At 40.1% G+C, this 26,161-nt stretch overlaps 1 protein-coding gene across 4 annotated transcripts; it reads left to right on the top strand.

Moving 5' to 3' along the window:
- Positions 1-3,788: 3,788 nt before the first annotated feature.
- On the top strand, positions 3,789-24,566 carry ppp1r1b (protein phosphatase 1, regulatory (inhibitor) subunit 1B). Of its 4 annotated transcripts, none has more exons than XM_010739957.3 (5): positions 3,792-4,275; positions 16,927-17,010; positions 18,194-18,269; positions 19,485-19,613; positions 22,222-24,566. In XM_010739957.3, the coding sequence occupies exons 1-5, from the start codon at positions 4,162-4,164 to the stop codon at positions 22,383-22,385; spliced, it is 567 nt and encodes a 188-aa protein (XP_010738259.1). In that variant the 5' UTR covers positions 3,792-4,161; the 3' UTR covers positions 22,386-24,566. The 4 variants fall into 4 exon arrangements, with proteins under 4 accessions (XP_010738275.1, XP_010738267.1, XP_010738259.1 ...); XM_010739947.3 differs by having other exon boundaries at positions 16,927-17,016; XM_010739973.3 differs by lacking the exon at positions 19,485-19,613 and having other exon boundaries at positions 3,789-4,275.
- The last annotated feature ends 1,595 nt before the right edge of the window (positions 24,567-26,161 follow it).

Raw genomic sequence — 26,161 nt, 5'->3', positions numbered from 1 at the left:
TTCTGTTTCTTTTTTAATACCATTGCCTTATTTTGTTTTCTAGCTTTAATTCATTCAGAATACATACCCAATTTGATCTTTGTAGCACATCGGATATCATCTGTAGGACGTCTGTGGTACTTACTTTTATAACACAGAGGTTTTTGTCAGCTCTTGCTCCAGTCACATGGTGCAGGATGCCCTCTTTAGGAGATAGAATTACACACTTTTTCTAATCTGTCTTCGGAGCTGACTTGGAGTCTTTCCAGTATGTGTGTGTGTGTATGTGTGTACAGTGCACATGTCACACATTTTGTACAGCACGTCCCTACTTGCTATGGGAGTTATTATCACTCTATATCACTTTGTATTTCCTGGCTGCAAGTGTGATCTGTCTTCCAGAGGTTTTTCCTTTGGTTCTGCCAGCACAGTGATTTAATGACATGCCTGAGACAAAGTGTATAAACACAGTGAAGCGCAATAAAAAATAGAAGCAGACACATGTGAGCCTACATATAGATGGGTTTAGTCGATGTCTGTAAATACACATAGCAGCATCACGAGTAGAACAAGTGACATATCAGGCATAATTAGAGGTACAAACAAATACAGACACCCCCAGGGGTATTCAAGCCCACAAACACTGTAGAGAGGCAAGCAGGTGTTACATAACAATGTACAAATAACAGATCAAATGTTAACAAATGAATTAAAGAGGCAAAACATCAGGATGTAGGAAGAATTAAGATCAGCTACACACAGAAAAGAAAAAGTGAGAAAACAGGTGATTTTCTTTATTAATCCGTTTATGCGTGAATTAGTTCACATGCTGAAGAATAACCATGTGGTTTCCAATTAAAGCAATTTGGTCTACTTGTCAGTGTGTCAGCAATGTGGAGTAATTTTGTTAATATGACAGACGGCCCGTGGATTTTACGATGCCTGGCTGCTCTGACACTTCTGTGTTCACTGATTTGAAAGCTTACCTGACAATTTGCCTATCTAGTAATCCATACAGCAGAGGGGGGGAGGCTGCTCGTGTTTGTGGAGCAACATTTTAAACATTTTAAATGTTTATTGTTTTGACATGTTGATGTTTATGTGTTCACCTTCTCCATTTAACACAAAGCCAATCAGCTTCACATTTTAATCTAACCCTAACCCCAACTTATCTTGTGGAGTTGTAGCTGACGAGCTGACATGGCAGAGTAACCCCCGGAGTAAATATTGCTGGATTTTCCAAGAACAGAATGCAAGAAAAAAAAATCTAGTGCCCCAAATCAGATTTTCTAGTGCTATAATCCAGCCTGTATTATTAAGCATGAATGTCTCTGTTGTGTCAGCCTATAGTGAAATATAATAAATGATTATAATCATTTGCAACTTTAATTATTCACACGCTAATATCCTTTTCTATGAACCATTTTATATTCTTTAAACCAGGTTTAAGTTAAATATTTTCTTATGTGTAAACAACAGTGCATAGCCTACCATCCTCTTTTCTGACCAGTTGTAATTAAGTCACTGATTTGATTTTTATTTGATTTTTTGTAATTATGCTCTTACTTGATTCATCTTTTTTTCTAAATAAATATCTCACTAAATCGGCAAACCAAGTCTGAAAGATACATTTTATTTTGCCAAAGAGCCGTGATTATTTTTGGAGATTAGATGCCTCATCTTTTATTGGAGCACAGCTGATCATCCTATTTTTGTTTACTGCCAGCATTGCACTTGCTTGTTTAGTCTGTGTTTGACTATTTTCATCTTCTTTCTAGTCACTTGGCTTGTCCTCTTAGGTATGCTCACTGAAGTTGTGCAGCAAACTCTTTCTATAGAGCGATGCAAGCAAAGTTGGGTATAATAGAGTAGGAACCTTATCGTCCATCATGGAAGTTTTCTATTGACAAACAGCACACAGAGGCGATATACAGTCATCACATGCCAATGAAATAGTTAAAAATATATTGGGAAAAGGAAGTTTGCAGTTGGCACAAATGATTAACACTCGCTTAAAAGCAAGTTTAACTTCTAATCTTGCTTCAGTGATGTAAAAGAGTACTCCAGGGCACTGTGACCTCACTGTTATGTGTGTTCAGGTGTAACAGATCACACCCATAACTGTTGCTGGGTTTAGTTTCAGCCTCACAGATAATACTGTATTTGCAGTTTTGGCTTGCCCAGTTGCTGAATTTGTTTTTACAATTGTAAATATGTGGAATCTTTTGTGAACCAGTTCTTAAAGTGCCCCCAAACCAAAAACTAATCAGCATATTTGTACAGAACAAATTCGGTCCGGACTGGATTTTATTTGTTTAGAGGGATGCTTATTGCTTATTACATCCTGCTCAGACACAGTGCAACCAAGACCTTGAGGCCTCTCTGATTCATAGAAAGACTTCACTTCACTCTCTTCACTTTTCAATAAAAAAACATTCCTCAGTTTATTAGTTAATTATCTGATAATAATTAAATCATTGTTTCATTAAATGTTGAAATTCTGTGGCTTGTAGTGAGTCAGTCTCTACAAAGCATATTACACATTTCTCATGAAATATTGTACAATTATTTATGTTGTGCAACCACTCTGAAGAAAAAAAAACAAAAACAAATGGTAGCCGGTGACTGAAAAGGGTTACATGTCTTCAGCAACTGTCTGTATTTCGTCTAGCTGTCAAACTTGTCAAAAACATATACTACATCCTTTCAGACGAGATGCAGTGATGAGACGCAATAATGTGTTGCCACCTGCAGCCATGTGGAGGTGGTGCTTGTCTTTAGACAGGAGCGGCTTTGAAGCAGAGTCAAACATCCAGACACCCAGAATAACCCCAACCCCCCTCGTTCACCCCTGCACGGAAACAGTGAATAAATAACGTGCTGGCATGTTAGGCTTACTCTGACCGGCGGGATAAACACACAGTTGACTGTTTAATGAGTTTCTAGACTCTTTAGACAACGCTTGCTCTCCCAGAGTGCCATATATACCTTGACCCTCTTCTCTATTCTGCCCACCAAGCCCCTCCAGCCACCTCACTTTACCTCCTCCTCCTCCTGCTCAGCCCATGCCAAAGCTCAATTCTGCCCTGAAGCCAAATCCACTTCTCTTCACTGTCCAAATCCCTCTGCCATGTGAGTGAAATAACAGCAAGGCCATGAAAATAGCACTGGACCTGCCCTTCTCGCTCTGTTCCCTTTACATTGCGATCAACAATCTGCCTCCCGCCTCGCACAGGCTGTTTTTATATCCCCATGTCGTCAAGGTTCTCACATCATTTGTGCCCCTTTGTTACTCCATTGTTTCTTTCAATATCTCATTCGATTTATATATGTTGTTGATAGATTGATAAACATTTTAATGGAACTTATCTCAGTTATTAATGAATCTCTGCAGGATGGAAGACAAATGGACAGCCCCACTGTAACTGTGATGGGGTTTCATTGGAAATTATTGGTCACAGCATCACTCATAACGCCTCCCAGTCTAATAAATCTAGTGATGTCAGTAGCATTGGCTTATCTGCTGCATCCCCATGTATATTCCCCCCTGCATACCACATGCATTTCTCTTCTTGTTTATCCCTCCTTGCACTCCCTGCTCCCTCCCTCTCTCGGGATAAATCTCTCATTCACAAATAGAGGCCAAAAGAGGCTCAGCTGATGTGATGAGATTATTATTTTTTTTCTGATTACAAATCAACTTCAGCTTAGATAGAGAGAAAAAAACACAACCCCATTACATCCTCTTTTCCCTCCTCCCCTAGTTGTTCTGGCCCTTCCCCTCTCTACTAATATCTCCACCTTCTTTTGGACCTTGGCCCCTCCCCTCCACCCTCTAACCACTCACTTCTCTCTCTCACGGCCACATCTAAAGACTTGTCTCATTCACTCCAGCTGCACAGGTTGTGAGGGAGGGGAGAAAGAGGGAGAACGGGAGAGGTAGAGGAGAATATTAGCAACTGCTGGAGAGGAAAAGAGGACAGGAGGTGAAAAAGAGACAGAGAGTCTGTTCAGTTTACTGTTTTTCTAAGAGAAGAGTGGAAGAGTGAGGCAGGAGAGAGAAGACAAGTCTTCAGGAGTGGGACTATCCAGCAGTGGGCGGTTCCTCCAGGGGAGGTTAAAGTGATCTACAGAAGTGACCTCTCCGTTCCGTTGGGAGTCAGACCCCCAGGATCCAGAGCCATGGATCCCTCTGTGTCGACGGAGGTCGAGGGGGAACCCAAGGAGAGGAAGAAGATCCAATTTGCTGTGCCAGCCTCTGCGCCCACCAACCTGGACCCTCGGCAAGTGGAGATGGTGAGCAGGCAGTGGACCGATTGGTGTTTGACAGAAGGAAAAAATCTATTTTGTGTTTCTTAGGATTACATTTTAGTTTCTCCTCTGACTTGTTTTGTTGTCTGACTGTTTTTTTACCAGAAGTGTTTCACAGCTGAATTTCTTATTTACTGATTGCTTCACTTCCTTCCACCTATTCGTGAGGGGTAGCATTAAGTACAATGAAATGCTGTACCATTATTGGCCAATTGTCTCCACGTTAGAACATCTTCACTTTGCATCACCTTTTCCATCTGCTTTATTTAATTATTGACAAGTTCCTCATACAGGGCTGAATTTGTTGGTTTTGTCTGTCACATGTTTGAGAAATTATGATGACATTTCTCTCTCCGTTTCCTCATGAGATAAGTATTTTGCTGTTGCATCTAATCTTGGCCTGTTTAACAATGTAACATTGGTGCTGAAGTCATTATCTTGCATATGAAGCCGTTCCACTATTTCATAACTCAGAGGCAACAAAAAGTATTTGATAGTTTGTAGCGGCCACTGTTAATAATTACTGTTATTTTTCATCTTTGGTTGCTTATCACTCTCTGCATGTGAGTGTCATATGAACATTTGAAGACGATCCTTCACTCTTATTTCGTCACAGAAATGTCTTATGTGGCCTCTATCATTCTGTGAAATGTTTATGCTCATTTCTGACAGGGCAACTCTGATCTTCCTTTTTTGGCTCATATGCTGGTGGCTCTTATTTTAGAGCAGTGGAAAGTGGGCCAAAGCCGGAACCGTTTAGTGCTGAGGTAGATCGAGGCCAATGGCTCATCCCTCCTGAGAGCTTGAGGAGAGCAGGCAAAGCAAGAAAGAGATGTACTATATGAAGGAAAGCAGAGGGAGAAAGACACACAACCTAATCTCTGAGTTCACCTGTCTGGGGTCACCTCCCTCAGTAACTGTCCTTCTTTCACACTTGCATAAAATCTTTTAGTGAACTAGAGTGACACATAATCATGCTCCATCTTTCTCTTGACTGATCAGCATATACTCTCAAACAGTAAGTTTGTTTATAATTAGTGCAAGAAAGTGTGATAATTGCACTTTTCCAAATCAGGTGTGATTTTTCTTGTCTTACACTACCTGCTTTCAAAACATTTATCACAAACCAAGTTGTATCATCTCACATTCTCATGCGAGACACTAATACTGAATTCTTGACTAAATCACTTAAATGTTTTGAGCTCATTCACAAGACTTACTCTCACGTTTACCCATAAACACTTGCTCCACCCTCCTCTTATTTGCTGTAGTGCTCATGTCCTCACACTCTGATCTCTAGCATCTCTTCCAAGAAACCACAGGATATCAATCTACCATATGTGAGTTTCTCCATCAATAAAAAAAACCCTCACTTCCTTCTGTTTAGGGAAGGACCTTATTGCTCAATCACCTTATGGTCAAACAGTGATCAGCTATATTTAGCTCTCCTCTAGCAGGCCAGCCCTGGCCTTTTACCTTCAGATAGGTTGTGTATACTGAAGCTTCTGTGTCAACTTTGTGCTTCTGTTCGGGACACCGGCTTAGTCATGTAGATGTTTCAAGAGCATGAACAATATAAAGCCTTGGTTGTTTATGATACTCTATGTTAAGGAATTTGAAGTTTTGTGTGCAGGTGGATGAGTGCTGATTGTTACAACAAAGCAACAATTGAAGGGGAGTATGGGAAATCCAAGGGCGTTCGGGGGAGGATGTGTTTAAAGGAGATAGCATCTACCCGAGGCTGATGGGAGTCTCAAGGGACTGGTGGTGGGGGGGCAGGAGTAACATTTAATGACAATCATTTCATTCCCTTCCCCTCCCACAGCAATTACTGTCGCCCACAAGTCTGTCTTTGCTAACAAGTTGCAATGACTATACCATTCTTCCAAACTCGTTACACAACCGGCAACTCCTTACTGTTCTTTGCGATGGCATTTAAACCCCAAAACCACTATCGACTGCTGGGGCCTTGTTACTATGGAGATCGGCTGCACAACTATGTCGTCCAAAGCTCCCCCACAGTTGCCATCTAAAAGGTCGACTTTAATGGACAGCTCTGCCTGTCTAATAAGTTGTTTACGTTAGTGCTGTTGTGGATATGCATGTGTGAATGCTCTTTGATAGGTCGAGTATTAATGCCAGAGTCACTTCCATACCTCCCACTCACTGAAATATTGCACACTGTGGGAGAAAGCAGCAGCTATTTAAATATGCCTCAAAGGTGTAAGATACTGGACCTGTTAGCAGGAATATATTTTATTTCAGTTTCTGCAACGTTCATAAATTAGATTACGATAACAACAGGAAAAACTCTTTCTTATTTAGCCATGTCATGGTTTGGTTGACGTGTTGCTTCCATCTTCAGTACATTGAATGTGAATTGAATTTTGTTTGTGGTGCACAAATCTTTGCAAATTTACCTAAAAATTAAAAAGTCTTGTTTAAAAGTATTGTTAAGTTACCAAATAACAATGTCCAGGTTTCTGCTGACCTCTGAAAACTGTCCTCAGTACATTCTGTACATTATCCAGTGCAACCCGAGGGTCACTTGAATAAAATTTGGACAGAGGTGAAGTTATCTCACTTCTTTTAGTTGACAGAAGTTAGTATTACTCACTAATAGCCCTCACTATTAGCCCTTACAGTTAAAGGACTTCTTTTTGAAGCTCAAGTGCATACACCAGACTTTTTCAGGAATGCATCTATCTTGTTTTCCATGGCATCGATCAGTACATTTACAGTTAAGTTCTGCCCTTCTTCTTAAAATATTCCTCAAAAAATAACAAACAAATCAGTTAAAAAGACCACTCTTCAAATTGAGAGGGACACACTGATTGTCTGCAGCAACATAGAGAAAGCACATGGCTGTGTTTACCATCCCTACCCCCACTACACACACACCCACACACACACCAATACTGCGTGCTTTGCAAGTGTTGTAGGGTAATGTGCATAATGGACAGAGATTAGGGTCATGGTGCAGACACCGCATCCCTGATTCCCTCCAAGTCTGCCTTCCTGTGGACCCAATAAGCAGACAAGTCTCTGTCTCTCCTCTCTTAACTCAACCCGAACTGATCAGCTCATGTTGATCTTTTGAATTGAGAGGAAACGCAGAATATGAAAGAGAATTTCAAAGGGCAGGAAAGGGCATCAGTCCAAGGCCTTCCAATGGTAAATGCGTCCACGTTAATCTATATAAAACCTAAAGGGGTTATGGAGGGCATGATTTTAGGTTCCCCTGATTTACCTAATCTGCCAACCCTATCCCTCATCCCCCCTAGTCCAGTCTCTGGGTTAAACTTCAAACAGCGACCTTTGATTGTGTGTTTGTGGGTAAACATTAGCAGTCTGGGGGACTGTCAACATGCACTCCCAGAAAGAACATCTTGTTGGATAGTACAAAGCATGCTGGGACTGGGCAAGAGGGTCCAGTGATCTTTCTCTTGCATGTGGACAGTTAGAAATGTCACTGTAGTGGCATGACTCAGTTTGCCCAATGACGTGGTTGGCTTTATGACAATCCATTTTTGTGTTCTTTTCAAAGCTGCCTGCCCACTGCAGTTTGTTGTTTTGTAGTGGCAAAAACTAATTGGGAAAGAAATTATTTCAAAAAAGATGAATTGCCTTGCTGGAACCCACAGATTGTAATTACAGCTTGGACACAATCAATGGGTCTCTGTCTCTTGTAGGTTGCGTATGTGTTTGTTCCTCCCTGTTTTTGACAGCCCGGGCGTTTTGATTAGTTAATGACTACAGAAACATTTTCATGGCCTGTGTCTGTCAACTGTAGCACAAAGTTTCATTTCATGGTCCTTTTTCTACTTTGTTTTTGCACCATAGCTTCTGTGTACCAAATTCTGTTTATTCAATTAGATCATTTATATTTGATTTTGAACATCATGTTGTCTTAATGATAATACTAACTGAACAATCTATCATCCTCTGTGCACATGCATGTGTGTAATGTGTACACAGTTAAAAAACATAAATATTGAGCCTGGGTAGAGTGGTTTGTCGCCTGATGACACTGTACACAGTGAGTTGAAAATGTGCCATAATGCCCGCTGCACCTCAGGCACACATGGGCACTATACAGGACCTGATGGAGGCCTACGATGCTGCAACACGCCCTCCTCTTAGGCTTTCTCGTTGTGGTCAACAAATCCTCTGTTGTCAGTTGGTGTCATTATCCCACTCTGTCACTCACTTGTCGCTTCAGGGATGATCGTTAATCAAATGTCATGCTGTCGTCAGAGCATGAAGAGAAACGGCTCCCTAATGTGCGTTCATTCATCTCTAACTGCACTTTCACTTCTTTTTTTCTAGCTGTGACGGTGCAGAGACATCACAGTGCATCAGAAGCACTTTTCTCTTCTTTATCCCTGGTTATAGCAACAACAGCAGAAATCATATCTGTGATGAGAGGGGAAGGATTAGAAAGGCAACAGTGGTACAGCAGGGAGAGAAATGAGGATGGGGGATAAGGGCTGGACAGGATGTGGAGCTGACTTGTTACCAAATATTATCAGACATCAGTATGTTCATTGGATATGTGTCAGGATCTGGACCCTAAACTGTACCTTTGAGCTGCCTTGCCCCCTCTTGATTTTACAGCGTCAGGAGCTGGAGTCCCTATCTCTCACCAAAGACTGATGTAGGCATATTGAGAGGAGCACTGAGGCGTGAATCAAAACAAATGGGATTGGTCTTGATCCCTGTTTCATCAACACAGAGAAGACATGGCATTATATTATTGCTGCTGTGCCTGTTGTAATCTCTGATTTTCGTCACAACAGTTGAGAATTTTTTTTTGTCATGTCCATCAGATTGCGACTTAATGAGCTTGCACTGGGGCACACTAGGTCATTTTCAGTATGTTTAAGGGGGCACGACCAAAACAAGAAACAAGGTTATGCACAAATATCACAATAACAGACAAAAAACTAAGATTCACGCAATCAGATGATAAATTAAGGTCTTTTAGATTTGAACCATTTCAACTTAATGCTAACAGATCTTGGTAACAGTCCTAAGTGATGTTGAAATTTTACACTTAATTGAGTTCATTCATGCCTTCTGCATCCCAGCAATGACCTGTACACTGCATAGCAACCATCAGCAGTACCTTTTTTCATTTATCACCAGTGGGTCCATATGACGTTGCAGATGAGTAACTATAGCTACTTTGTTTGTACCTGCCTGTTGACCTCTGGAACTGGTCTTTGTCAACTGCACAATGTGACACCACTGAATTTGAGTGCATGAAAAAGAAAAGGAGAATTATCTGAGTGTTTGCAGGGTGCTAGTCCTGCCATAGTCTCCTCCGTGAAAGCTTTGATTGGCATCTCCCCTGTTGTTGCCTCGCCCTGTCTGTTGCCCCAGCGTACGCTTTGGCCTGGCGGGTGGCTTCCTGTCACTCATCATCCATTGGCACATTATCCCTGTTATGTTGTGATGGTAAACCTTTATGCGAATAGTCTCTAGAACATCAGACCAAACAGCTACCAGCAGCTAATTATGTGAATGCTGGAGGTATACTGTGTTACACAGGAGAAAGAGAGACAGGGAGGGGGGTGGTTGTCTGAGTATGATATCATTCTGCCGGTGGGTGCAGCATAATTACATTTCCTATTCTGGGGTCATTGGAGAGCCCCTCCAGATGCTATCTCTAGTCCATCTGTTTATTCAGTTAGCCAGTGGCGGGGCTAAAGGTCACTGCCAAAGTGTTACGTGAATGTTCAGAAGTAACATGCAGCAGTCTCTCAGACTTATGGAAATCAATTCTACCATTAATATGAATAGGACTGAGCGCAACATGCATATCTGACAGACCTTAGACCTTACTGAGCTATGGTTGTGGCTGTGATTTGCATAGCCACGTCCTTGACCCTCTTTGAAACAGCTGGAAACTCAACAAGAGGGTGTTACTCAGTGAAGCCTTGTTGAAACTGTCTGGCCTGGAGGGCTCCCTGTCACATAATATATATGATCACTTGCCTTTGGTTGTGTATTATAGAAGCATTTTGTCTGCCAACGGGGTAGAGTGGCCTGGTATTTAGGTTTATGTTTAATCCTGACAACAGTGGTCAAAGTCTTCAAGCAAAACTGGAAAAATCCAATTCTTTGAATTCCAGTTTGAATATGTTCTCATACAAATAGAAGACAGAGATGATGGTGTCAATAAGCCATTTGTATATTTTCCATTTTGGAGCTTAAAAACTGTTTGGCATGTTTTCTTTTAGCCTCCAACCAACAAAATATAAATAGATATGCTCCTATTTACCCATATCAGATAAGATACAGGCAACAACACCTTTTATCTTTTTATTTCTGTCCTTTTGCCAGAAATAAAAATACCTGTTTGAAGATCTGTTTAAATGTCCAATTAACTCCTACTCATTGCACTCTTGCATTATTAGCAAAAATGCATTGTTTTTAGAGTATAAATGTTTTGGGAATGGTTAAACCTGCAAAGTTGATACAATTTTTATCACCACCAACTGAACTCAAAATGCATCCAACAAATATATCCAGAAAAAAGCCACTGAGCTCATGCTGATAGGGATAATTTTTCACCTTATTGTGTTATTGAACTCATTGCTAGATTGCACTTAGAGCACCACATGGGGTTCTGCCACTTTACTTTTAAAAGGCTAACCGTTGGGGGGCATGGCTCAGAAAAAACGTCCGACGTTGTTTAATTGAGTTGCTCTTCAGAGTTCAAACAGAATAAAGATCATGACAGCAGAGACTGGGAATAAAACTGCAGCAGAGCACCTCTCACCCAGAGCTGAAATGAGTGATCTCAAGAGGAGAGGGGGAACTTTGTATTCAGGAGACATACCTGAGGAGGTTTAAAGACAGAAAAGCTGAAGGTGATGGAAATTCTTGGGGTGAGTGATGAATGTGTATGTGGTGTTAGTTCACTGCAGTTAAATAACTGAAAAGAAATAAATGAACACAAACCAAAGATATCGTCTATTTTCTCTGGGAACAGAAGTTCGGAAGCGTATTGCTGCCATGCCTGACAAATTTTTTAAAATATTTATGCTGGTTCAGAATTATGTTAAACAAATGTCTGAGATCACGCGTTAAACAAGAGGATGCTTAGCATGTTAAATAGTGGTATGGTGCAACCCCAAGTGTTACGGGAATTTTAAAGAAAAACCCTTAAATAAGGAGGATCGCATTCAAGGCATTAAAGTTTAAGTTGAATTTATTGTTCTTGTACAAGAGGAGCGTTTCACAGTGCAACCCCCTAAAGGGGTTAGAGAGAAAAAGGCTCCCAGAGGAGCATTAACAGTTGGTTCTTATACATTTTCCTGAAGATGGGCTGTCTCAACCCCTGTGAATTGTTAACAGTCAATTTGCATATAATGCCTTTAAACAGCTTATCACCTAATGAGTAGCCAGGATGTCCCCAATCTTGATGTCATCTCCCCGACTCATTCTGTTCTCAAATTCCTCTATTTATACGTTAACCTGGACTTTACCTTACCCTGCCAGTCTGAGTAAAACATCAATAAAGGGAAGTGCCCTAAGGACATGTAATAAACAGGAACAAACATTGTATAAGTGAAAACATCTAACTAACTGTGTAACCCTAATTTTTATAACACCAAGGTTTACAGAAATGGTTTAACTGCTCATCAGCCAATGGGAACTTCTGACACTCACCCATTTGAACTGGACAAGTGGCTCGAAATTATGTGACATTAATGTCTGAGATCATGCATTGTTAATGTGTTGTTTACATTGCATTGTTTATACATCGTTAACACAAAAACAAAACAACATGTAAACAATGTGTTGAAATTCATGTATATTTGAACTAACTGGCTTTTCATAACACAACGTGAAACTTATCACATTAAAATGTGAAAACTGCTAAACAAAGTTGTCTTGCATGGCAGCAATATGCTTTCGTATAGTGTAGCTACACCACTCAAAGTTACTGTTTAAAGACACAAGATCTAAATTTCTTTACATTGCAAATTTACTCTATATGTCTTCCCACAGTTTCTGCCTGAACATTTTGAGTGTGTCCCCATTAGTTTACTGTATGCCATGCACATATGCTTATTTCTGAGTGATGTAGTGGCATGCGCCTGTGGACAGATGCCATAACTGTAAATCAATCTTGTATAAATCCATATCTGTCCATCCGGAGCTGGGTTACAGCTGGGCCATGAGAGATAGAGCGAGAGTCAGAAAAGCTTTATGGACATGAGTGATGCTCCCACCTCTATCAGAGAGAGCTGACACACACTGCTTAATAGGACGACCCGATGTAATGCAGCTATTGGACACGAGATGTAAGCTGACAGGGAAAGAGATCTGAGGTGTGTTTCTCTCTGTGTTGAGGCCAGATCTGCACAGTTGACTCCCTCTCAAGATGCCTGACTGTTCGTGCTGGTGCAGGGCAGAGTTTTCAAGCCTCATCCCACAGAGTCCCCAAAGACCCCTCCGATCTAGTTTATGCTGTCCTACTGCTGCTGCTTTTTATAGGTCTGGCCACGAGAGCACCAGCTTAGAGGACGGCCTCTGGGGAGCAGACCCATATCAGCCGATCTGCACCCATGTTGCTACGCAAGACTCTGCTGAGACAAAACACACATACCTGTGCACATTAACACACATGTGCAAAGTCAACATTTACCAATGACTCATGTACCCCACACAGAGTGAGGTACTGAACTGTCATATGGAGGTCTTTCCTGGCTGCCGCCTTAATTCAAATTGCACTTTATAGGTGACTTCATATTTGACTATATTTGACTTTATGAAAGAAAATATAACATCAAATGTTTATTTATACATGACGTGTTTCAGAACATACCTCTAAAGGGCTTTATGGAGTTTTGAGTCTGCCATGCCACCCTTCAATGAAACTAGAGGTTTCTTTCTCTTGCTAACACCTCTATCTGACACACATTGTGGAGTCAGCACATCTGCCCATAGCTTTAGATACATCTCCTTTCTATGCTATGATCCATCCGCCAGTGTCATTGAGACCAAAGTGCTGTGTGAGACCTTGAGGTGCTGCTGCCTCTCGGGGAAGCCTGCAGGCGTACACCTGTGGTGCTGCTGAAAGGCCACCGCAGCAGCCTGCTTAGAGCCCATTAGTGCACAAGTCCACAGAAGCTCAACTGATCTTGGTACAAAAACAATGGCTGCCAACGAAAGAGAGGGTTTGGGACATTGGTGGCAGGAGGTTTAGAGAAGCAGAGGAGGGGGAGGAGGGATAAAACCCAGCAGCAATAATTTTACACGCTTGTGCCCCATTGTATTGGTGTAAACGAGGAAGTCACACATACTATGTAACTCAGGGAGTGTGGTGGATTTAAGGCTGGAAAATTACTAGAGTTACTATATGTGTTTATGTCATCTCGTATTGCCAATGTCATACAGCTGCAAATCACAGCACCGACACCACCACCACCACTACAACATGCGATAAGATATGTGTTTACACAATATCTATCTATGAATGTTGATAACTAAATTGGTTTGATTATCTCCTTTTTAAACAAGTTTTACAATTTACCTGGGGAGATTGGTGTCTTTTTTTTCCCAGTTTATGGGGTCATATTTTGGCATTTCACAAGAGTACCATGATGAGTACAAGAGGACATTAGGACAGTCATCTACACACACACACACACACACACGTGAACACAGGTTAGGATAAATAGATCATCAGAATCAGATTATGCTTCTCGGTGACCTCAATTATCCCACACAATCATTTCACCTTCCGTTTATCTCACCGCTCCTATTTTTATCTCCATCTCAATAAATGAAACTACACTCTGCAATTTATAATCTTTTTTTCTGCTTTCACTCTGGACCTGTCTCTTTCAATGACATCTTATTAGGAAAGACTTTGACCACTTTTCAGACTTTTGGTTTTCTATTATAGTTTTCACTACAGAAACAGCAGAAATAATAGATAAAGGTACACGTCCTGGGGCATCACTGCATCACTTCTGAAATGTTGGCTGAGAAATGTTTCACATATTTAGATTATATTTAAAATTTAAGGAGCTCTGGTTTTTAGACACTTCACTTTAACCATAATGATAACATAACCACAACTAAAAGAAAAACTCAAAGAGGAGCTGTGACAGTTGTGTTGTACTTATTAGACTAAACTAGAATTTTTTGGTAAAGTAAAACAGGGAAGCAAAAGCAGAAGATCTTAACAAATGAGAGGTTATAACTTGGGGATAGCCTTGGTCATGGCAGCATCCGGTGTTTGCTGTCACTTGTGGGTCTCTGTGTGTGCCACCTCAGGCTGCCCTGCTAGGTGGGTAGCAGGTGTTAGGCAGGCAGAAGCAGCAGGGTTCACAGCAGCATTGAGCCCCAGGCCTGCACACCTTGCCAGGGGGAGAGACGAGAGAGACAGAGAAGAATTAAAGAAGCCTTGTGGATGTTCTCCTGCCAGTAAAGAGAGAAGGAAATAGATTATTTGAATAAGGGGAAAAAACAGACAAGTCAGCAAACAAGAGAATAATAATAACATGATTTCAGTCATGACGCATTCTGGTGATGGAGAGCGGGAAAGAAGTGAGGCTAATGTCACTGTCAAGGAATGAATGATGAACATGGAAGTAAACAGGATAGAGGAAGCAGAGGATCAAGTGAGATGGAAATGAAAGGTGAATGAGACAGTGCTGAGAGATTCAGAGAAGACAGGAAATCTGGAAGTTGCGTGACGGGATTAAAATGTGTCTGGTGTCATAAGGATGAAATCCACGCTCGATTACTCTGTGTTGTCGTGTTTGACAGGGGCAAGCTTTCCACCACACGGCCCAGCAAGCCTCTGCTTTGGCAACATGTGCCTCACAGTGATGACGCACACCTCGCTTTACAAGACGGAGGGGAACTGAACACAAACACGTCTCTCCGTATGGAGCAGTTTTACGCAAAATAGAGTCAGGCTACTTAGCTCTCTTCCTGTGATGTTATGTGCTGCGTAAACAGCAGTGCCAAGGTTCATGTCGTGGCCAAGGTTGGCTTGCTCCACAGAGGACACTTTTCAATACCTTGCTTGTCTGACCTGCCAAGTCTAATTAACTGAACTGCATTTTCCCAAAAGGTAGTTTTATAGATCTCAGTTAATAATTTTGTAGAGTTGTGGGAGAGCGAGCTCTGCATGTAGATACTTCTTTATAAAACAAAATGCTCACACAGGATGCTTATAGTGTAGGATGTTTATTTAAGTGATATACCACACCTTAAGCTTATCTTTTGAGTATCGGTATCACACTTCCTGTTTGCTTGAAGTGTGGCTAAAAACTTGCTCTTTCATAGATAGGCAGTTTTAAATTGGTGTTGGTTGCAATGTGTTACGATTCTGACGGTATTTTCACAGTGGAAAAATGGTGCAAAACATCCACAGAAACTTCTCAGACTGATATTTTCATCCCTGCTAAATTTGTGATAATGGATTTGCCAGTGTGAGACAACAATCATAAAAATGCTATAAGCGATTTCTAAAAGCAAGCTCTAATGGTCCTAAACCAAAATATATTAAAATTTACAATGCTTTAAATCAGAGAAAAGCAGCATTTTGGTATTTTATTAATGACTTCAGTGATGAATCAATCATCAGTGTAATAAAGTAAATAGATGTTGATTAACTTTTTGGATCCCTGGACTGTTCTGTACACAATTTTTTTTTTACCAAAATATATCTATGAACAAGCCTCCTGAGCATGTTAGTGAGCTTTACACAGCTTTTACACCCTCCTTTTAACGATACAGTTGATACTCAAGATTTTTCGTGAAGCATGGCCTTAAAATGACCGAAGTGAATTTCATCAACAATGTTGCTGTCAAAAGAAACGTAGAGGGAAGTCCCACAGGAAAGGTACAACATTAGTGAGCTGAAGGGGCATTTGTTCCTATAACACAGAGAGTTTACTGTATACAATGACATCTACTAGAGGCAAAGTGCAGATTTGCAGTCTCTCTGGCTGTCTGCTCTCAGACCAACTAGGACCTGGCTTAACTTGGGCCTCCAGGAAACAGTGTGTGGGGTTGGAGAGGGAGTGCCTGGGTTGATTGCTGGGCCTCATTTAGTCAGAAACCCTCTTTTCTATGGTCCCTCTGTTTGTGAGGGTGTATACGACCGTATAAAGTGCACTCTGCACTTTGATCACACACTTACTACGTTGTGTGATATATATGAAGGCTTTAGGTCCAATAAATCCTGTATCAAATGCTTTAACACGTCTTAAATGCTGGATAATTTTTAAACTGGAGCAACAAGCATCAATTCTGCTTCTGTTCTACATCATGTGCCTCTCACTGCTCACTGCATCTGTTTATTAAATCAGAAAGTTACATAATGAGCTTCCTCTGCTCTATTGCACGTGCCATGTGCTTTGACCTTACCAGTATTGAGTGCTGAAACTTGCTGTTGGCTGTTGACCCATCAGCAAACTGGGCAGCAGCACTAATGAAGTTAGCGAGGCTCCAGTATGCCCTTCACTAGCATGAACTGTCAACATTTTCCATCTGATTGATAAGGCTTTGTGCTAAGCCATATTAATAACCGTGTCGGCCAGTTTAATTCTTCATGTATTTGCGGCTGCCCTTTATGTTTGTGTGTCTGTTTGTTTACAGATCCGGCGCAGGAGGCCCACACCTGCCACGCTGTTTAGAGTAGCTGACCAATCATCTCCCGAGGATGATCAGTCCACCCACCAGGTAAAGGTGAAGTCAAAACACTTTTCTATAATAAGTGTCCCATCCGCCCTCCTACAGTTTGTTCCACCCTCCCTCAAACTCCACAAAGTATCGCTGTGAAGTTTGCCATTTCATTGTGAAACAACATTGTACAGTGTTTTTTCTATCATCTGCCTCGTAAATATCAGCTCCTAACTGATATTTACTTTGTAATATTTTAACTTTTTTCAGCCCTGGTAAATCCTTCAATGTGTCCATCATCACGAACTCACATTTTAATTCAAACTTTTGAATATTTTGAATTCCCTGAGCTTGAAGGTTCAATAGCCCTAAAAAAAACAATTTGAGAAAAAAAACATTATCCCTTGAGGAAAAACACAAGATGTGGCTGAAAGATTCAGAAAACTGAACCATGTGATTGAAGAATCAAGTGTCAAAAAATAAAAGATGCGAAACAGTACTTAAACAAATACTGACATCTATTTTTCATAGATTAATTTTCCATCCATCCATTTTGTAATCACTATGACAGTCACAGGGACTGTAACCTATCCCAACTCACTTAGGGCAAGAGGCAGGGTACACCCAGGACAAGTCGCCAGTTCACCTGGCAAACAAACATTCACATATACGGGCGATTTAGAGTTGCCAAGTAATCTATTAAGTGGGAAGAAGCCAGAGTGTACCCGAGGGAACCCCGCAGACATGGGAGATCATGCAAACTCCACAATGCTGAGGTTTGAACCAGAAACCTCCTTGTTGTGAGGCAACAGTGCTAACCACTGCACCATCGTGCTGCAGAAAATTGAGAATGAAAAACATAGCATCTTGGGTTTGAATATGTCTCCTAATGTTGTCACCATAAACCATAACATCATCTTGGTGTATAATTAGATTGCCACACTTTACCTTCTTCTGTGAACTGTTGGAACAAAGATATATATATTTTAATTTGTGCTGCTATATACAAGGATTTCTTTGTGACAACCAGTTTGGAGACAATAATGGTCCAATATGCAACGTATGATGTGATGTGGAAACATGAAGTCTCCAGCACACACACTGATAACTGACTTGACATCTAAGTAGGAGACTTGTTTTGTTCAGTAGTAAAACATTTTTTTTAAAGCCAGGAGAAATTAAATGGGTTGAGTGAAATTTCTGAGAAATACCAGGGGTAATGTTTCTCTCTCTTTGTTCCTAGTGGGTCGTAGGAGAGAACGGAGTGCTCAAGCCAAAACGTGTCAATCCAAACGTCTATCAGCCTCCATCACTCAGAGGTAGGTGTGATAAGTGTGGATACTACAGGTGGCGGTTGTGTGTTGTGATCCATCCTTGTGTTTTGGTCCTTTTTTGTTCTACCGTGCTTCGCTGCAGTCAATTGCCTCCTTGCTTCTCATGCGTCATGATAGCTGACAAAGCAAAAACAATGCATGTGACGGATGGATATATATGCGTTGAAATTCCTTTTTTTCTTCTGTGCATGCACATGTGTAACATACATATGTGTGTTTCTATATGTTTCTGCTCTTAGTTTACAACAGTGTCTGTATATTTGTGTGTGACAGAGAGATTAGAGTGTGACAGCTGTGAGACAGTGAGTGTGAGTCTAGGAAAGTCTGGATCATCCAGGATTACAGTCAGTTGTGTATACAGCTGTGGCACACACACATACACAGACATGAACACTCACATATAGGCAAAATAGAAATGCATACAATCATGTTCAATCTTTTGTGGCTTTATGCATGTGGCTTCCTGTGACATGCATGTGGTCGTTAAACGAGAAAAAAAGTCTACATTTCGGAGTTTGTCAGCGGAGCTTCATTTCATGGGTATTTCTGAGTGTGTGTTGCATGTCGAGTGATGACATAATGAGCCAGGAAGCTCCTGCGAGAGAAATCTGCCCTTCATCCGCTCAGATACAGAGAGCCAAAGAGAGAGAGCCACCTCCGAATAGTTTCTAATTGCATAACCTACCTCAAGCTAGAATAAGTGACCTGCATCAGTGCCGCATTGTGTATCTGAGGGTGTGAAAGTGAGAGAAGCCAAGGTGACCCAGAGGAAGTGAGAGGGGGAGTAGAGGTAATATCACTAAAGAGAGGAGAGTGTATAGGGAGGGAGAGGGAAGAGTGTGAGTCAGCATACGAGAGTGCTGAGGAGGGAGTGCAGTCCAGGAAAGAAGAAGGTACAAACAAACAGATGGGAGGGAGCAGGGTGAGAGAAGGGATACAAAACAACAGTGAAGACTGTACTGTAAAAAATCAGTGTGGGATACCGTTTTGCAGTTTTCTGTCTGTCAGTGCATGTGTTTAATTGGATTCCTGGCATGTATTAAAAACCCCTGCAAGGCTTGATTTAAAAACTGACAGTGTTGAAGCATGGTAAAACCAAAACAAAATATCCCTTTATCCCTGTGTCCATGTGTTTGAATGGCTGTCTCCCTGTGTGTGCGCGTGTGTGTTTGTGTTTGTGCTGTGTTTACCTGTGTGTAGCTGTGCAGAAGATGGCTGAAGCGCACATGCAGAACCTAGGTGTCTACCCCGCTTTTGAAGACCCTTGTGAAGGGGAGGAGGATGAGGACCAATGGCAGGGAGAGGACACATCTCCCACCAAAGTTGCTGGTGAGAGTGAGGCTCTCTGTCAACCGGCAGCAACACTGCACACAGTGGCAGCAAAGACAACATTGTTATCATTGTTGATTTTAGAAAAATACACCCTGAGGCACTTAAACACTGCTGAGAACATAACTGCTGGCCTTGTGCCTTCATTTCTTCTAGATCTGGTTTGGTGTTGTGTGTTTTTATGTTATACGCTTAGGACAAGATAAGTTAGATGGTGTGATGTTCCAACACAGCAATCAGTACACTCAAGTTTAAAGTTTATGTAACTCTTCCTGTTGCTCACACTCGATCTCTGTTGGGGCGAGCAACAGGAAATTGATTATCGGCCAAATTATTTAGATCATTGGTCCCATGATAGTAATTAGCCTGCCATTTGTAAATCACCCCATCAGCCAACACCACAAAGCAATCAACACCAGACTCACACTTCGTAGCCAAGCCAAAGCCAGCGGGCCAACCACAGCTTAGCTTAGGTTACAGTTAGTTAGTGATCGCTAGTTACACCTTTTGCTTTGTAAAAACTGTAAACACTGTTTGTCTTAATATATTAGTTAGATCATCATTTCATGGATCGTGTAGCTGAAGTCATCGAACATATCCACTAGCATTTTGCTAGTGTTTCACACTATAGAGAAGTGGAGCTCCTCATGAGCCTGCATAAACAAACTGTTCAGAGATTAACATGACAAAGTGAATAATACGAGAAATTAGTATGTTAAATGCTTCAGAAACGTACATATAGCATAATCAGACTTTAATGTAACAAATCAGATTTATCTTTTACTTTAAATCTTAAAAATCAAGGATGGGTTGCCTGTACTAAAAATGAAAATGACAGTCCTTTATAAGAAACAATGAAGTTGATGATGTATGCAGTGTAAGAGTATCTAAAGGTGTATTTTTCCCTCAGGTTTGTGTGAATGGTCCAGTTTGCCCTCTTCCTTTTATAATTATCCTGGTGTCTGTATGCAGATTTCATACTAAACAATTATCATTGATAATCCTCCTAACCGTGTGAACTTTAAAGTTTCTGTGTTTTCATTCTTCCACCGTGCATAAGTTGAGGTTACTGATCATCTGACAATCACTTGAGAGAACACCCGACCAGAAACCAAACAAGATTATTGTCAAATTCACTCTTATATTTGGTGTCTTGCATAATCTGACAAGGTACTAGTGTCAATATAACATGAAAATACAGGGCAAGTAAGGGCAACAAATCACACCAAGATTCTAGGGGACCACAATATGATGACACTCTGTGGTGTTTTTTTGGTTTTTTTTTTGCTCCTAGCTTTAACATTTATACTATTTAACTTTCCCTGGAAACTGCTCCCATGCCAGTTGTATAAATAAAACCCAGATTTGTTCCCAGTAGACCAGAGCTGCCCTCCTAACAGGAAAAGTCTACAGTAGTGATTGTATAAGCTCCTCTGTGGGCCGACTGGCAGCACAGGTGAAGCCCGGTGCATTGAGAGACCGCACCAGTGTCATATTAGCTCTCATTATCTCTTGCCCCAAATATGTCCGAGGGTAAACCGCAGATGAGTAAAGGCCTGGACCCAACACCTATACCAGTCGGACAGGCCAGACAGGATTAATAAGCACAGAGGGCACGCTGTCTGTGCTGATCCTGCTCTTCTATTATTTTATACTTTAGTGCAGAGAATAAAAGCTTTGACTGAGTTTGAGTTACGTGCTGCAGCAAAATACCCAAGTTTGATCTCCAGCGAAACAAGTGAACAAAGTGAACTTTTTGCATATACACTGGCTTCTTATTTTGTTTTATAGTGGAAAAATATCGGTTTAATCTCCATTATATCACATGAGAACAGTGGCATTTCATTCAGAATTATTGCTCTGTCAGCCAAGATGACAGACGCTTACAATAAATCCCTTTGTGGAAGCCCGGTGAAACACAGTGTACTTCAAACAGGATGTCGAAGGATCCTGATTAGATTTTTTGATCGCTGTTTATCTGTCAGGCTGTGTTATCACAAGAAGAAGCACAAACAGTCTCATCCAGTGTGTTTCTCAATTTCTGAAGTGGGTTTGTATCTTACAAATGAACAAATAAACTATTACTAAAACATTTCTATATTATACAACCTATCCTTAAATTTATAAATCAACATATAATCAAGATATGCATCTCAATAACACTAAATAAACAAAAAGAGAGTATGACACAATCTTTGTTTTTATGAATACCTGTCAATTAGAGACTAAGGTGTATTTTCTTTGAATAACGGGCCAATCATTTGGTCAGAAAGTAGTGTCTACATCTGAATCACAGTCCAAAACTCAAAGATATTCCATTTATTATCATAGAAGACTAAGAAAACTAGCACAAAGATATTCCATTTATTATCATAGAAGACTAAGAAAACTAGCAAATCACACATGGAGCAGCAAACTGTTTTTGCCAATTAATGAACTAATTGTTTCAATTTTACTTTCAGTACTAGTGTCTTCCTGCCCACCAGGCATCTCGTTCACCATAATAAACCTACAACCATCTAAATCCAAACCAAAGTCAGAGTTACGACGTATTGATCAACTGTCACAGTTTCACTGCTTCCTTTCACGTCAGCCTTTTTCTCCTCAGATCACCAAGAGACAGCCACCACTGAGCAGTCCGTCAAGTTTTCCAACGTGAGAGAGACGGCCAAGCAGATCCAAGCAGCACAGGAGGAAGAGGAAGAAGAGGATGAAGAAGAGGGGGACAAAATCAAGGAAACGACAGAGGAGAACAGCCGGGGGAGTAACTGAGAAAGAGAAAGAGAGCAGGGAAAATGTTTGTAGGGGAGAGTGAAGGTGTTTTGTCAAAGGGTTAAAATCTGAAGAACTCAAAAGAGATGAAGGTGTATTGTTTTGTGGATGTCAGTGTGTGGAGACTGAATGCGCAAATGAGGATGCGAGTTGTGGGTCGACTGAGTGAAAGATACTTCCGTGAAATCAATGAAATACGTGAGTGAGCAAAGATTTCTGTATGATTTGACCTGTTAAGGGTGAGGTGGATTAAAGAGAGGACAGACATGGAGTTTGCGTATCAGGAATCAGCCCTTATGAGCAGGTGAGGAATGATCTACTGACAGAGCAGACTACAGACGCCATTTTGGTCCCTTTGTTTATAATGAGAGTTGAGGGGCCAAGGTCAACATGACCAAATACCTTTCAGACCAGAACTCCCTCCACCTTAATGCAAAATGTTCCTTTAAAGAGGTTAATAATGACCACAATAATCACAAGATACAAACATAAAAACTCCAATGGGCTCATTTTAACTAGGACTTTCAAACGTCCTTTAAATGTGTGTGGACAAGGTTCCACTTTATTTTGAAATGGCCTGTCTCTGTTGCTGATATGCAGCATTTTTAATGTTTAGCCCTGTGATTAAATGTGCACATGCAGCCACCTTGTGGTGGAGATGGCAACAACAGGTTTAAAGTGATACTCTGACCCAACATTTCAATTGTGCTTAAAGTTATGATCCTTAATATTTTCATTTTAATTCTATTTATGATTGATGTTAACCATTCATTGTGTTCACTTTGTGTAATTGTAATTGTTAGTGGCGGACTCTGCCGTTCCCATGTGGGATTCAAATTGAATCTCAGCACAGTTCATGGGAAACTATAAAGCATGTAATCATGAGTACTGTTTTTCAATTTGATCTCACTGATAAATTACTTTTCATAAGTTTCACTTAACCAGGGCTGAAATCTTGATTATAACTTTAACCTCTTGAAAGTCTGTTTTTTAATTACATAAGTAGAACTTTATTCCAAGTTAATTATAAGCCAAGAAGTAAGACTTCTCTATGATGATCTACTTCTGTTCTGTCCACCATGTGCTTAGTACTATCTGGCTTAAAGAGTTAAAATATAGATATTGAAAATATTTGGGGTGGAGTATCACTTTATTCTTGACTCAGTAAGTATAACTGTGTTAAATCCACGAGAAAATGAGTGTATGTGTGTGTGTTTTTTCACGCCGCACTTTTCGTATTTGAGCATACTTAAAATGAATCTTTGAAGGGCAAAGCTACCTCTGATTAGTTTAAAAATGCAGAAGCCAGACGTTCCCTCCACGCATTGCACATTTGAACTTGACTTATTGTGAACTGACACCATGTTTAAGAAATGACACAAAAAGTAATTTCAAATCTTTTCCAGTGCTGTTGACTTATTTGGGATTTCTCAGTGTCACAGATTCCCTTTTGTATGTTAACACTTGAATTGTTCACTCATGGATCTGTTGTAAAAGCTATTTTTCTAATCTAACATCCAGTGTATGAGTAGCTCGGCTTTCTCCTGTTTCTACTGTGTATTCAACTTATAAGCCTGCATAAAGCACGCAACACAGAAAGCCTAAAATCAGGCACTGCAGTTACTGTATGACTGACATTTGAGCAAAATGATCACGGCACAAACTTTCTGTAGCCTTTTTACCACAGAAATTGACTTGGCCTCTCTTTTCTTGGCGTCAGCAACTTTTAAATGTTTTTAGTCTGCATCTATATTAATTTCCAGTTTAACTGAAGATTCAGCATCTGCTGTATAAAGAGGTTCCTAGTTGTGCCACGGGATGATTAAATCTTGCTGTTTCTATCATCTGGGCTGCGGTTTGTATATAAAAAAAAAACTGTGTGAAACTTTTTTAACCTCTGACCTGCCCAAATTGTGGAATGACTGGACGAGCAGGTTGTGTGTGTTGAGGCTCTGCAGCCGACGCTGTCCTCCGCTCTTTGTCCACCTCCCCTCTCCTCCCGGGTCAGAAGAAAACAACAATGGAAAGACATGTATGAACTCTTATGCTTAATTCTGTCTTTATTTTTGTTTTATTTTATTTTTTCCATTCTCTTGTTTCTCAATGTGATGTGGTTGTTTTAAAGTGAGCAACAATATGATATCAAAATAAACAGTTTTTCCCTTTTCTCCTTTAAATTAAGCTGTGTGAAATCTGAATTCATCCAAGGAAATGTTCATTTTGCTTCCTGAACAAATTTCTTTCCAGTTTCTGTTCTCTATAAAACACAAACACTGAAACATTTTTTATTTAGCATTTAAAAAAACAGCCATGAAATATAAAATAAATGGTCTATGTAAAAAGTGGCATCAAAGTGTATATTTAATATATGTATATATCAATATTACATCCTACTAATTTAATTAGACCCTTACTGCTGACAGATATGACATGACCTTATTTCTATATAACTAGCTCAGAGTAAACTATGAAGCAAATTAGTGATTTTTTTCTTTTTTGTACTTTGTAAAAACACAACAAACAAAATATTTAATACTATATTCAGATTTATATGAGTACCTCAGTAACTATGATGTCCATTTATTCAACAATATGAAATAAATGAATACTGTAAAGCAGATTATAAACATAAATATATGATATATCTATATATATATTAGTATTATAATATTTATGTTGTTTAATAATGTTTTATTCTTTGTAATTCATAGATGTAAAAACAAACGCATATCTTCTAAAAAAATATTTAAAAAATTTAAAGTAAAAAGGTTACAACACACACACAGAACCAAAACATGTCATAAAATCTGTATTAAAATCTTTATTAAGTTTATTATAACATGTAAAACCAGGTTTTTAGAACAGGCTGTGAATCACATCATTTGGTTTGTTTGTTTCTTTTGACCACTAATTAGGACATAATGCCTTTCTTCAATCAACTGATGTAATCATTAGTGTAATCAATCAATTTGTTGGTGATTAATAAGAAGTTTATATTTTCATATTCTGTTTTCCAACGAAACCGGAAGTAGATTACAGTTTATGCTCTCGCGCTGTTTGAAAGGTCCCGTGATGATTTTCGACGTGTTTTCATTTGAGGCTTTGAATCAGTTCACTGAGAAACTTTCGGCTTTGAAATGACGATGGCGCTTCGAGTAGTCTGTTTGTGAAATGTTTTGTTAACAGGGCACGTCTGTATGTTTTGAAAGCTTTATTTTGAATGTCCTTACCGGAGGTTTATCTGGAGGTTTTTGTAGCTGTTTTTACTCTGAGACCATCAATTATAAAAGTTTTATTTAGAAAATAATATTTTTACTGTCTGACTTGATGGTATTAAAGTCAAAATGTTTATAAATACTGCTCTAAAGTAGGCTTCTTTCCAATAAACGTAATTTAAGGTCATCTACTTTTAGAATTAAATTTAATTTATGCGTTTACAACTGAGTTTTCCTTATGCAACTGCAGCACGTTTAAATAAAACTATTTCTCTACTGTTAAATCACTTTATTACAGTATCGTCAGTCTAGTGGCGTCTCAAATAATCTAAAATCAACAACAAACCCAGCAGAAAACTCACCGTCTTCCTACCTGAACATTTCTACGTTGCGTAACTTTTTTCAGATGAGTTTTCCCGCCCTCTTGTGGCCACATCAGGTAACTACAGTTTTTTTGGTCAAGTTAGCCATAATAGGATAATGATACTTCCGGTTGTACATTCAAAATAAAATATACAACGGTCGTCTTGTAGTTATGCGCCGTGTCCACCAGATGGCAGT

This window comes from Larimichthys crocea, chromosome XII, assembly GCF_000972845.2.
Source record: "Larimichthys crocea isolate SSNF chromosome XII, L_crocea_2.0, whole genome shotgun sequence".
NCBI lineage: Eukaryota > Metazoa > Chordata > Actinopteri > Sciaenidae > Larimichthys > Larimichthys crocea.
Note: the sequence above shows the minus strand (reverse complement) of the source record. Positions and strands in the feature narration are given on the sequence as shown.